The following is a 13,457-nucleotide window of genomic DNA, read 5'->3' as shown; positions in this document are numbered from 1 at the left end:
CATATAATCTCGCTCCCAGGCTGGAACGTCCCTCTTTTCGCCCTGTCTTTCGCTTTGGAGCGCTCCATCCCTGCCGTCTCGCTCTATCAGCAACGTTCCAGCCTGTCGCCTAGAGATTGCAGTAGGCCCCCGGTTCTCCGGGACTCTTTTTCTCTCTTTCTTTTTTCTCTGCCTTGTTTGATATAGTAGTTGTAGTTATATTGTATCATATTGTGTCTCGTATTTAGTAAAATAATTTCTTTCCTTAGATTGCTGCCGTTGTTTTTGTTCATTTCTCCCCTTCTAGGGGCAGCAGCCTCTATCACGGATAAATCTAGATAACCCGATTACATTATCTTGGTGGAGAATGCGGGCAATCTGATTCGATTAGATCTGCTGCTTTTTTAGCTTCCAGAACAACTCTCTTTTTGCTCTCTAAAAGCTTTGTTACAGGAGTGTTATTTTTTCATAGCTGCTCACTGAGAGCGTGACCTTGAAATTCCAGACGAACTGTCAACAGTCTGAGCTAGCTGCTCACTCTGAGCATTACTATCTTGCTTTTGTAAAGAAAACAAAGAGATTTCTTGCTCTCTCAGAGCACAGCTAGTTAGCTCTGACTTTCACAGGGCCTGCTAGCTACTATCAGCTATGAACCCACTCTTCATTCCAGTCGCTCTGTTTAGGGGATTGAAAGCAATCATGATCCTCTCAACATATTGTCCATACGTGCTTTCTTTTTGCGGAATTCTGTATCTATATAACCTAATAAGAACCGTGATGGAGACACCTGCCTGGTACTTATATGCAGTGTGGTATAATTTAATTGTCGGCACATACATTCCAGATGGAATAGCTAATTTAACAGACACCACGATGTTCAATCCAGTGTACAGGCTGTACTCTCAGATTGTCGTACGCTTTTCAACAGCCGAGGTAATATTAATTCTTGGTCTCATACTCATGTTCATGTTATCAATATCAGTGAATGTATATGTATTCCTATACATTCGTTCTATGCAGAAGTCTCCTCCAAAACCAGAGAATGCTGACTGGCAGGGAATATGGAAAGGTTTAGGAAAGATCTTAGAAGCGTGGGGACCCGCAGTGTCGTGGGATTTCACTATTGAACACCTGAGGGACCCTGAGAAATTAAGTGAGTACTTGGGTCAGAAATCTAAGGAGGTAAACATTATTTGGGGTTTGGCTTACGCATACCGTGCTCTGTATAATACTATTCTGGAGAGAGAGAGTTTCCGATCTGAGATTCAGACCAACAAAGATAATATCCAGGTCGACTCTAATCAGTCACGGGAGGCATCAGTAGCAATATCAGTTGCCCCTGTGGAAGGCAAGAAATGGAGACGGGTGTCCACGCGTCTAGAACGAAGAGAAGGAGGAGCAGAAGAAGAGGAAGCAGAAGAAGGTACCTCGTCTGGATCGGCACCGAGAAAGGCAAAAAGAAAGACTAAGAGGCGTGAAGAAGAGGCTGATGAGGAGGAAATTGTTTATCGTCGACCTCTAAAGCTGACTGAGATCCAAGGCTCAAGAAAGGAGTTCATACGGCGTCAAAACGAAGGTATCCTTGCCTGGTTGCTTCGCTGCTGGGACAACGGGGCCCACAGCCTGTCACTAGATGGTAATGAGGCACGCCAGCTAGGAAACATTTCCGGAGACACAGCTATCGACAGAGAGATTAGCAGATGTTCAGATGAAGATGCCACCCTCTGGGAGCGACTCTTAGCAGCTGTGAAAGTAAGGCACCCCTACAAGGCAGCTTTGAAGCTTAACATTATTAAATGGGATACAATCCAAAGTGGTATCCAGTATCTGAGGGAAATGGCCATGGTGGAACTGTTGTACAACCCTGCGAATTTAAACGAACGTGATCCTGAGAATGTGAAGACCGATCCTGACATATGGCAGAAACTTACAAGTACAGCACCAGAGAAATACGCGTCATCACTGGCAACAACGTGTAAAGAATATGTGGACCACAACAGAAGGCCCGAAGTTAGTGAACTGATTAGGACACTTCAATACTTCGAACATCAGTTGTCCCCACTGTACACCGCCACTATTTCTGCCATCTCACAAGTAAAAGACCGGCTGGATGAGATGCACGAGAAACTATTTCCATTGACCAATCGTGACAAACCCATACAGGTATCAGCAGTGTCCAATGAAGATCAGAACAATCAAGGAAGTCTATTAAAGGAACTGATCAAACTAATTAAAGGTGATGAACACTACTCCTCACCTGTAAGATCAGAAGTCTCGGCAATTAGACGCACACGCTTCCCAGCTCGAGCAAGGAATAACAGTACAATTCCACCACGTGTTTCCATGTGGCGCTACCTACGTGACTGTGGAGAGGACATGAGGAAGTGGCATAACCAGCCTACTTCTGTACTGCGAGCACGGGTGAGAGAACTACAGAATAGACCAACCACCAGTAGAGCTGCTCCGGTTATCACAGGTAACCAATAGAGGGGCCCTACCCTCAGTCAGGGGAGGGACAGGGATAATAGAATTTATTGGACTGTGTGGATTCGATGGCCTGACACATCGGAACCACAGGAATATAAGGCACTGGTGGATACTGGCGCACAGTGCACTCTAATGCCCTCCAGTCATGAAGGGACAGAACCAATCCATATTTCTGGAGTGACTGGGGGCTCTCAAGAGTTGACTGTGTTAGAAGCCGAAATAAGTCTCACTGGTAAAGACTGGCAGAAACATCCTATTGTGACTGGTCCAGGGGCTCCATGTATACTGGGTATTGATTACCTCAAAAGGGGGCATTTCAAGGATCCTAAGGGCTATCGATGGGCCTTTGGAATAGCTGCTGTAGATACAGACAATATTAAGCAGCTGTCTGTTTTGCCTGGCCTGTCAGAGGACCCGTCTGTTGTGGGGCTGCTACGAGTGAAAGAACAGCAAGTACCAATTGCTATAAAGACAGTACATAGACGGCAGTACCGCACTAACAGGGATTCCTTGCTCCCCATTCACGATTTGATTCGTCAGCTGGAGAATCAGGGAGTGATCAGTAGAACTCATTCCCCTTTTAACAGCCCCATATGGCCAGTGCGTAAAGCCAGTGGAGAATGGAGGCTAACTGTAGACTACCGTGGCCTGAATGAGGTAACACCTCCACTGAGTGCTGCTGTGCCAGACATGTTGGAACTCCAATACGAGCTGGAGTCAAAAGCAGCCAAATGGTATGCCACCATTGACATTGCTAATGCCTTCTTCTCCATTCCTTTGGCTGCAGAATGTAGGCCACAGTTTGCCTTCACCTGGAGGGGTATTCAGTATACTTGGAACCGTTTGCCCCAGGGGTGGAAACACAGTCCAACCATTTGCCATGGACTGGTCCAAACTGTGCTGGAACAAGGTGGTGCTCCCGAACACCTGCAGTATATTGATGACATTATTGTGTGGGGCAATACAGCAGAGGAAGTTTTTACAAAAGGAAAGCAAATAATTCACATTCTTCTACAAGCCGGCTTTGCTATTAAGCGAAGCAAAGTAAAAGGGCCTGCCCAGGAAATTCAGTTCCTAGGTATCAAGTGGCAGGATGGACGTCGTCACATCCCAGCAGATGTGATCGACAAAATCACTGCCATGTCTCCACCAACTAACAAGAAAGAGACACAGTCTTTCCTGGGTGTAGTGGGCTTTTGGAGGATGCACGTTCCAAACTACAGCCTCATTGTAAGCCCCCTTTATCACGTAACGCGGAAAAAGAACAATTTCACATGGGGCCCTGAGCAGCAGCAGGCTTTTGAGCAGATAAAACAAGAGATAGCCCGTGCCGTGGCCTTGGGGCCAGTACGGACGGGACAGGATGTAAAGAACATCCTCTACACTGCTGCTGGAGAGAAAGGTCCCACTTGGAGTTTGTGGCAAAGAGCCTCAGGAGAGACCCGAGGCCGACCCCTGGGATTTTGGAGTCGAGCATATAAGGGGTCTGAAGAGTGCTACACTCCAACTGAGAAGGAGATCTTAGCCGCATATGAGGGGGTTCGGGCTGCTTCCGAAGTAGTTGGAACTGAAACACAACTCCTCCTGGCACCTCGACTGCCAGTGCTGAACTGGATGTTCAAAGGGGAGGTTCCTTCCACCCATCATGCTACCGATGTCACCTGGAGCAAGTGGATTACCTTGATTACACATCGAGCAAGAATGGGGAACCTCAATCGTCCAGGAATTTTAGAGGTGATCATGGACTGGCCTGAAGGTAAAAGGTTTGGAACATCACCAGCAGAAGAGGTGTCACGCGCCAAAGAGGCCCCACCATACAATGAACTTCCGGAAAACGAAAAGAATTTTGCCCTGTTCACTGATGGATCGTGCCGCCTTGTTGGGAAACATCGCAGATGGAAGGCTGCTGTGTGGAGCCCTACACGACAAGTTGCAGAGGCCACAGAAGGAAGAGGAGAATCGAGCCAATTCGCAGAGGTAAAGGCTGTCCAGCTGGCCCTAGACATTGCTGAGCGGGAGAGATGGCCAGTGCTTTACCTCTATACTGACTCATGGATGGTGGCCAATGCCTTATGGGGATGGCTGCAGCAATGGGAACGAAACAACTGGCAGCGGAAGGGTAAACCTGTTTGGGCCGCTGAACTATGGAAGGACATCGCTGCCCGAACAAAGAATATGGCCCTAAAGGTGCGTCATGTAGATGCCCACGTGCCCAAGAGTCGAGCAACAGAGGAACAACAAAATAACCACCAAGTAGATCAAGCAGCCAGAATTGAGGTGGCTCAAATTGACTTGGACTGGCAGAATAAGGGCGAACTATTTCTAGCTCGATGGGCCCATGAGACCTCGGGCCATCAAGGAAGAGACGCAACATATAAGTGGGCCAGAGACCGAGGGGTGGACTTAACTATGGACACTATTGCGCAAATTATTCATGATTGTGAAACGTGTGCTATAATCAAACAAGCCAAGAGGATGAAACCTCTCTGGGAGGAAGGGCGATGGCAGAAGTATAAATATGGGGAGGCGTGGCAGGTTGATTATATCACCTTGCCACGATCTCGCAGTGGTAAATGCTATGTGCTTACCATGGTAGAGGCAACCACTGGGTGGCTTGAAACATATCCAGTACCCCATGCCACCGCTCGAAACACCATATTGGGTCTTGAGAAACAAGTCCTGTGGCGGCATGGCACCCCAGAAAGAATTGAATCTGATAATGGGACACATTTCAAAAATTCACTTATAAATACTTGGGCTAAAGAGCACGGCATTGAATGGATTTATCATATTCCCTACCATGCACCAGCCTCTGGTAAAATTGAACGATATAATGGGTTATTAAAAACGATGTTGAAAGCAATGGGTGGTGGAACATTTAAGCACTGGGAGAAGCACCTGGCAGAAGCCACTTGGTTGGTCAATACTAGAGGATCTGTCAATCGCGATGGTCCTAGCCGATCTAGTCCCCTACACACCATAGAAGGAGATAAAGTCCCTGTTGTGCATGTGAAGAGTATGTTGGGAAAAGCTGTTTGGGTCCTTCCAGCCTCTGGAAATGGCAAACCTGTCCGTGGAACTGTTTTTGCCCAGGGACCTGGGTGCACCTGGTGGGTGATGCAGAAGGATGGGGATGTTCAGTGTGTACCACAGGGCAAATTGATGCTGGGGGAGTGCAGTCAGTAATTCCATGTATCTGTGTAACCATGATGTAATAATGTAGAATAAGGGGTGGAATGTCATGGTTTTGTGCTGTCAATATTCTACATCATGACATCATGTGCGGTATGAACTGTTTTGGTGGTATAAGAAAGTGTAACAGAGGGTATGTGGAAGTGTAACAGAGGGTATGTGGAAGTGTAACAGAGGGTATGTGGAAGTGTAATAGAGGGTATGTGGAAGTGTAACAGAGGGTATGCGGAAGTGTGGAAGGTTCATGCTCCAGATCTGTGGAATGGCAGCATCCCGAGTACTCAGCCCTTGGAGGAAACTACATATCCCAGGGGACAACGCGGCCAGAGATGAATCACCAGAGGAGGAGGACACACATATAATCTCGCTCCCAGGCTGGAACGTCCCTCTTTTCGCCCTGTCTTTCGCTTTGGAGCGCTCCATCCCTGCCGTCTCGCTCTATCAGCAACGTTCCAGCCTGTCGCCTAGAGATTGCAGTAGGCCCCCGGTTCTCCGGGACTCTTTTTCTCTCTTTCTTTTTTCTCTGCCTTGTTTGATATAGTAGTTGTAGTTATATTGTATCATATTGTGTCTCGTATTTAGTAAAATAATTTCTTTCCTTAGATTGCTGCCGTTGTTTTTGTTCATTTCTCCCCTTCTAGGGGCAGCAGCCTCTATCACGGATAAATCTAGATAACCCGATTACAATCACTGCTAATAATTACCTACGTACCTTTTCCAGTGGAGAATGGGGTACATATAATAACTGCTGTTACAGATACCGGCAGCTCTTTGTGGTACTAAATGCAGCAGTTAATGCTAATGAGCCTACTCTTTGCAAGTAATACTATTGGTGTTATGCTCACGCCTCACCAAATGCAAAGCTTCAGTTTGTTAAGCAGATGCCAGTGTTAACAGCCAAATTCTCTTCCCATGGATAAGTTAGTGTTAGTTAAATGTACCATTAAAAATAACCATTTTAAATGTTAATGAAAACAGAGATTGTGTGTGCCAGGGTTTTGCTACCTTACCTTCAGTCTGAGCTTCAGTGCGCGTGGACCGGGACCTCAGCTCTGCCAAGACCCTGTCCAGCAGAGAAGCCACCACCAGACAGACACAGAGAAGAGGCAAGGCAGTATACGCAAGGAAGGGAGGGGAAACGAAGGAACATCACCTCCTTTTCACGTTTATTTCATTTTTGTATTTTTTTGTATTTTTTTTTGTATTTTTTTTTTTAAGATCACAGAAGAGCAGAGCATTCATACATGTAAAGAAACAGAAACAAGATAACAGAAGTTAAATACATTGAGAAAAGAAAAAATAAAAAGCTTTTTTTTGTTGTTGTTGTTGTTCGTTTGTTTCCATCACTGGGTTTGGCTCATTCCTTGGTTGGGTGGTTTCATTTCTGATCGGTTCCATTACACACACACTTGCGCTTTTAGAGTTGCCTTTCACAGAGCTAGTTCCAAAAACAAACCAATGGCAAAAAATAAAATGGCCCTTTTCTCATTTTGTTAAAGAGAAGTTCAGCTCATGTCTACAGTGCTGGGGAAAAATATATATAAAGATATAGATATATATATATATTTATATGTATATAACACTGTTAATGAGGAGAGTTCTAACCACCCCGCCGTGCAGCAAGAAGGGACTGGCCTTTGTTCACAAGGTCTAGAGGATGAAACTTGGCTCCAGCTGGGAGAGCTGAAAGGTTTGTGGGTGACAGTGACCCCGCAAGGCAGGCACTTGCCCTCTGCCCCCCTCCTCCCTGTCCCCGCACATGTGTGTGCTCCCACATGTGCACAGGAGGTCACTGTGTGCCAGGCAGACGGAGCCATCACCAGGAGCATGCACATGTTGGGCTGCGTGTGGTGGAGGACAGCAGAGGACACAGGGTGTGCGTGTGTGCCTGTGTGTGATGAACTGGAGAGCAGTCCTGGCTGGGAGGTGCTGTGCTCACCTAGTGGCTCCCAGGTGGCCCTGATCCCTGCATCCATCCATGGGCTACACAGAGATATCTTTGTGGGGACAGGGTGGAAAAGGGAAGGGAAGGGAAGGGAAGGGAAGGGAAGGGAAGGGAAGGGAAGGGAAGGGAAGGGAAGGGAAGGGAAGGGAAGGGAAGGGAAGGGAAGGGAAGGGAAGGGAAGGGAAGGGAAGGGAAGGGAAGGGAAGGGAAGGGAAGGGAAGGGAAAGAAGAAGGTCCTGCCCTATCTGCACCTGGGGTACGGTCCTGTGACCTGACATGCATTACCCCTTCCTCTCCGTTGCCTGGGTGCCTCTGTAGGGCTTACCAAGGCAGGCTGAGGCACTGCAGCATAGAAGTGACCTGAGTCTGCAACAAAGGAAGGACTCTTCACTTGCCACCCTTCTGGGCTAACCTGGAGAGATGCTCGTTTTTCCCAAGCCGTGTTTTGGCTGATCTCATTGCCACCACATCTCCCTACGTTGCAGAGATACAGAGGGCCTCACATACATATCCTCCCCAAGCTGACTTCTGCTTTCCCATGGGTAAATATCTTAGGCTGGCCTGATGGAAGCCAAGCAGAAACTCTGGGGGATGCAGGAGCTACCTGAGCACCATTCTAGCAAGTTGCAAGAAGGAAAAGAGGCTTTAATGGTGTGACACAGCTCTTTGTAGCAGGAGTCATGCAGTTTAAAATAAAATATCTTCAGGGCATCCCACTGGAAATGAAGCCACTCTATGACCAGTGCTGAGAGGCAGTCTGCTCACTGGTGTGCCTGGGAGCTCTGTGCATGGGTGATGGGCAGCACTCATCCTTATCTATTCCCACTGCTATCACACCTTGGAACCATCCAGTTTCACCTCTGCTTCCTTGCCTGACATTCTGCCCATTCCATGGGACAGTTTGCTTCTAGCATCCCTAGCTCAAGCAGTTCTGGAGCCAGAGAAGTGGTGAGATCACGCAGCAGGAGAAGAGAGAGGGGGAGAGCTCCTCACCCGCTACCACCTCCTCCACAGGACTGTCACTGTTGCTACATAATGTCAAGCACCATGATGGTGTGGGTGACCAGTCAGTGTGCTTGGATCAGAGGTGTGGGAGGAGAAGAGTTGCTATCCTTGCCCATGATCTCCATCATTAGGGGAGGAAGAAGATGTAGCACAAGATGGAGCTGAACAATGGCAGGCTGAGGAGGACTCCAATACAGCTCCTCTGGCTTCCCAAATCTTCTTCCCAAAATGCTCTTGAATCCTCAGAACTTGCTGTTGCTTCCCCAAGAGCCCTTCCAGATGTGCAGCTCCCATTCAGATGATGGCATGACTAATTTGATCTGTTGTGGGGGCTTGGACATTGAAAATGAGGTTGCTCAGCCAGGTAGTTGGGGGCACGGCCAGAATGCACCCGGAGCTAAGGATCACTGGTGGGATTCAGGCTTTCTTTGACCAAGAGGGGAGCAGGCAGCAGTACATGAGGTCTGCCTAAGCAGCGACAGTCAGTGGCGTAAGAAAGTTGTGCAGACAAAGACCAACTCTCAACACAATGCATGTCACCAATGAAATCTTCATGAATGGCACGTTAACATGCACTCAGTGCTAGCATGAGGCGACACAACGTCACTGGTGAAGAGAAGGAGGGAAGGGAGGTGGGGAGGGGAGGGTGCATCACTGAGCAACATACCCACCAGCTGCAGGGCTGGAAATGAACAAAAATGAGCACAAGTGCCATGGTACAGGTGTCAGCCGCAGAGTCCCATACTGCCTGCTTCGCCTGCCATCCACAAGACGTGCCAAGCAATGCTGTCGTAGGGCTGGGTTAGCACTCCCACTGCCCAGCTCCTTCCAGAAAGACTTGCCTCTACCCTCTGCTTGGCCATCCAAAAGGGTTTGTAATCTGCTAGCAAGTACGGGGCCATATATTAAATCTAAGTCTTTGTTCCTCTGCTTGGACATTACCAGACATTTCATGTAACTCTTGGAATATTTACAAACCGGTAGAAGAAATACCATTTTTTTATTTTTTTTATTTTTTTATTTTTTCCATTTCGTTCGCTTCTTTTTGTAACACTAAATGTTAAATCTCCATCAATCAAACACAATGACACTGACAAGCTCAAAGAACTGGTGTCCCGTTCCAAACCCCCCCTCTCCAAGAGGCAGTGGGAGGCAAAGAGCGCAGCTACCTGCAGGGGATGGGAAGGCAGGAAAATGAATGAGGAGAAAGAGAGCTCCAGAGGAAAGGGACTGAGATATGGTCAGAGGGCAAGGAAGGGAGAGCAGCTGACCTTGTGTTTCCTGTGCTCATCTGAGCTCTTGTCTTGGCAGATGCTCTGAGTAATTCCTGCTAGATCTCAGGGGGAGTGGGGTGCCTTCAGCACCCATGGGGCACACCTGGGGTAGATCTGCTGTAAGCCTGCCTCACAACCACTCAACCAGGACATGGATCTGTGCACACCCTGCAGCAAAGATCAGAAGCCAGCATTGAGGTTGTGGCCATTTTCTACAGTGAAGAAGCAGATGGCTTCAGGAATTGGGTGTCCTGCTTTTAGTAACATATCTGTCTTTAAAACAAAAGCCTCTGTGCTTTCTCCAAAAATATATGAAGCCCCTCAAAACTCTTCAAAACACCCAAACCCATGAGGACATAGCACACAAGCACCACCCCAACAGGGCTCTGACCTGTGCTGGACAAGATAAAGGACAGACCTCACAGTGACCAACAGGCTGACATGGAAGAGAACCTTCAACCTAAAGAACAAGGACTTAACCCAGACCCAAGGGGCAGCAGATCCAGGGGGAGCCAGACATGCTGGCCACGTGGAGTTTTCCCAGCCCCAGATCTGGGAGCAGCATCAGCCTGCAGCTGCAGGGTCACCCCGCAGAGGACAAGGAGCCTTGGCTGCAGCAGGAAATCTGGAGTGCTGAGCGACACAGATCTCCTGAAATGCAGACAGTGACAGGGGCATACAAATACTCTGAGGGATATGGGACACGATGGCACCAAGAACTGGAGACTGAGCATAATGTAACTCCACTACAGCAAGTCTGTCACCATCCAGCCCTCAGCCTTTCTCATTTCCTCGCACACCCTGGCTGCCTGCTGCATTGCCTGCTGGCTGCTGCCCCAACAGCTGAGCCTGGCAGCCAGGAGGAAGGCACCAGGTCTTGGGACATGCAAGCTGATGGGCACGATGCTGCTAAGCCCGCTCATAGGCAAAAGAGGGAAAAGCCAGCTTGCAGGTGCTTAGAGGCCTGGCAGTGCCAAACGCCTGCATGGCATTTCCAGGGTATCTGTCTGGAAGCAACAGCCCTCTCCAACAGGCCCAGCACCCTCCAGACAGGAAATGGATAGTGTAGCCTACTTCTTCACTGTACCACTTGAAACCCCTTCTAGCTAAGCCCGGAATTTTGGACCTGTTTTTATTCCTACATTCACAGGTCCTAGACATTTTCTGACCCAATTTGTTTAGCACGTTTAAGCTGCAAAATGAGCTTCATCTGGACAGCGGTGTAAAACACAGTAAGACAACAACAGAAGGGGGTACTGGTTCTATTTAGGAACAACCACACTGTGGGGTTCACACCCACATGAGCTGCTCTGCCAGTACATGAAGGCTGAGAGCCAGACGGGTGTGGGTGGGAGAGAAAAAAAGGTGAAGAAAGGATGCAGAATGACTCCTGCAGTCAAGGTGTCCAGGCACTCCAGAGAGGGGCCACCATAGGGCCCTGAGCTACACCTGCTCCTCTTTCCTCAGCCCTCTTCTCAGCTCGAGAGATCTCTCAGCATGTGGTCTCACACTGACAAGGCAGGACATTATCTACAGTGGGATGGGCGTATGTACACGTGGACTGTTCCTTCAGCATGCTTAGGGAGAGCAGGAGAAAGAGAGAAAGAGAAAACAGAGCACACACACGCATGCACGCACGCACGCAGGCACACGCTGGAGAAAGACACTTGGCCAAACTGAGGGGGAGAGGGAGAGAATCCAAAAAGCAAATAAAAGAGCAAGCTGGGCTGGAGGGACACAGCTTTCCTTCAGGCCAAAGCGGGATGTTGCATGAGGGAGGGTGAAGGACAGAAGGCATTTAGCGAAGTGCACGGGAGCATGGGATGGTGCAAAGAGAGGAAGGGGTTCTTCATAGGACACCAGTGCGCAGAGAGCTTTGATAACTTGCTCTGTTCATTATTATTTTTTTTTCCTTTTTTTTTTTTTTTCCTTTTTTCCTTTTTTTTCCTTTTTTTTTTCTTTTTTTTTCCCAAAAGTATGAAGTGCCTGAGCATCGGCTCACAAAAATGACCAAGGGCATCCAAAAAGTTAAGTGGCTTATAGACACCGAAGCAAAGACCTCTTTCCACGAAAGAAAGAAAGAGGAAGGAGGGAGGAAGGCAGGTGAGGAGTATGGAAAACAGCAAGGAGGAGAGAAAAGAAAAGGGATCTTCGATTCGATTGGCTCAGCGGGTGTCATCGGTGCGGCTGCAGTGCAGCATCCTCTGGCTCCGTGGGCCCTGTGGGTGCCCCATTTGCCTCTCGCCTTGTGAGGTCGGTGCTGTGACGGCCAGTGGTTGGAAATCAGGTAAGTGGTGCTGAGTGGTCCTGCTGTGGTTTTTCCTCTCCCCCCTCTTTGCTCCTGAACAGGCAGAAGTTGTTGTGATAGAAACGGTCCTCTCGCTTCTTCTCTCTCCCCCTCTTTTTTTCTCTCTCCCCTCTCTTCGCTCTGTCTCCTGTATAATGCGTTTTGTTTTGTGTGTTGTCGTCGTCGTTGTTGTCGTGTTGGTTGTTTGTTGTTGTTGTTGGTTTTTTTAATTATTATTATTATTATTATTATTATTAATTTTGATTTGTATTAACACTTGCTGAGTAGGCAGAGCAGGGACGCTGCCAACAGCCACAGTGGGACGGCCAAGCTCACGGAGCCATTGTCTACTCTCCCCGTGCCGGGTCCTGCAGGGTGAGAGAAGAGAAAAAGGGGACAACGTCACACTTGGCTTGAGCACACGGGGCTCCAGCATGGCACAACTCCCAACACTCTCTCCCTGTGTGACACCCAGCCTGCAGGAGCGGGGCTTGGGGTGAATGGAAGGCTTCAACCCAAGGCCACCAGCACTACTTAAACCATGACATCCCCTGCTCTGTCCCCATCCTTGCAGTGGCCCTTGGGTGTAATTGTGCATGCTGGTAAGTACTGGTGTTCAAGGCCAGACTGGATTGGGGGCAGCCTGATCCAGTGGGAGGTGTCCCAGCCCATAGCATGGGCCTGGAATGGGCATTAAGATCTCTTTCACCTCAATCACTCTACCCTTTTATCATCTTTCTATGATTCTTTGGCAGCAAAACACTAGCTCTGCAGGGGCTGATGCATCATACTGGTCCAGTCAGTCAGTCCCTCGGCCCAAGGACTTCCCCATCACCATTCCTTATTCAGGGTGGAGGAGGGCATGGCACCTAAGGGATAAAACCAGGATTTTTGGCAAGCGTGGAGAACAAATCTTTGTGTGCACAGAGGGGTCTGCCAGAGGGGGCAGGGAAGAGAGCTGTGCTGCAGCAACAAATAACACAGGCTTGCTCCAGGAATATTAAGTGCAAACGCTCCTGACACCTTCTCATCTATCCGCTCCTTGATGGGTTTCCTTTTCTGGATGACTTAAAAGGCAGTGATGCTGTTTTAAATTCACCCTGCAATGACAACCCTCGGCAGCCTTTTCTTTATAGCGAGACAGCACTGTGTGCATGGCTGTGGTTTCACAAAGGCGTGCTCGTCATCATTTGTGTGTGCATGTATGTGTGTGTACATGTATGCACCGTGTTTTACACAGTAAGATTCCAAAGTGCGGAGGTGGATCTGAGTCTATGTAAGGACTGAT

At 48.5% G+C, this 13,457-nt stretch overlaps 1 protein-coding gene across 5 annotated transcripts in view; it reads right to left on the bottom strand.

Moving 5' to 3' along the window:
• Positions 1–6,807: 6,807 nt before the first annotated feature.
• The window catches only part of LSAMP (limbic system associated membrane protein), a 412,942-nt gene continuing 406,292 nt past the window's right edge, over positions 6,808–13,457 (bottom strand). For all 5 annotated transcript variants that reach the window (XM_072326671.1, XM_072326673.1, XM_072326675.1 and 2 more), the window contains one exon: positions 6,808–12,537. In XM_072326671.1, the coding sequence (XP_072182772.1) occupies positions 12,440–12,537 (98 nt within the window). In that variant the 3' untranslated portion in view covers positions 6,808–12,439. The remainder of the gene's footprint in view (positions 12,538–13,457) is intronic.

Source organism: Excalfactoria chinensis, chromosome 1 (assembly GCF_039878825.1).
Source record: "Excalfactoria chinensis isolate bCotChi1 chromosome 1, bCotChi1.hap2, whole genome shotgun sequence".
Classification (NCBI taxonomy): Eukaryota; Metazoa; Chordata; class Aves; order Galliformes; family Phasianidae; genus Excalfactoria; species Excalfactoria chinensis.
Note: the sequence above shows the minus strand (reverse complement) of the source record. Positions and strands in the feature narration are given on the sequence as shown.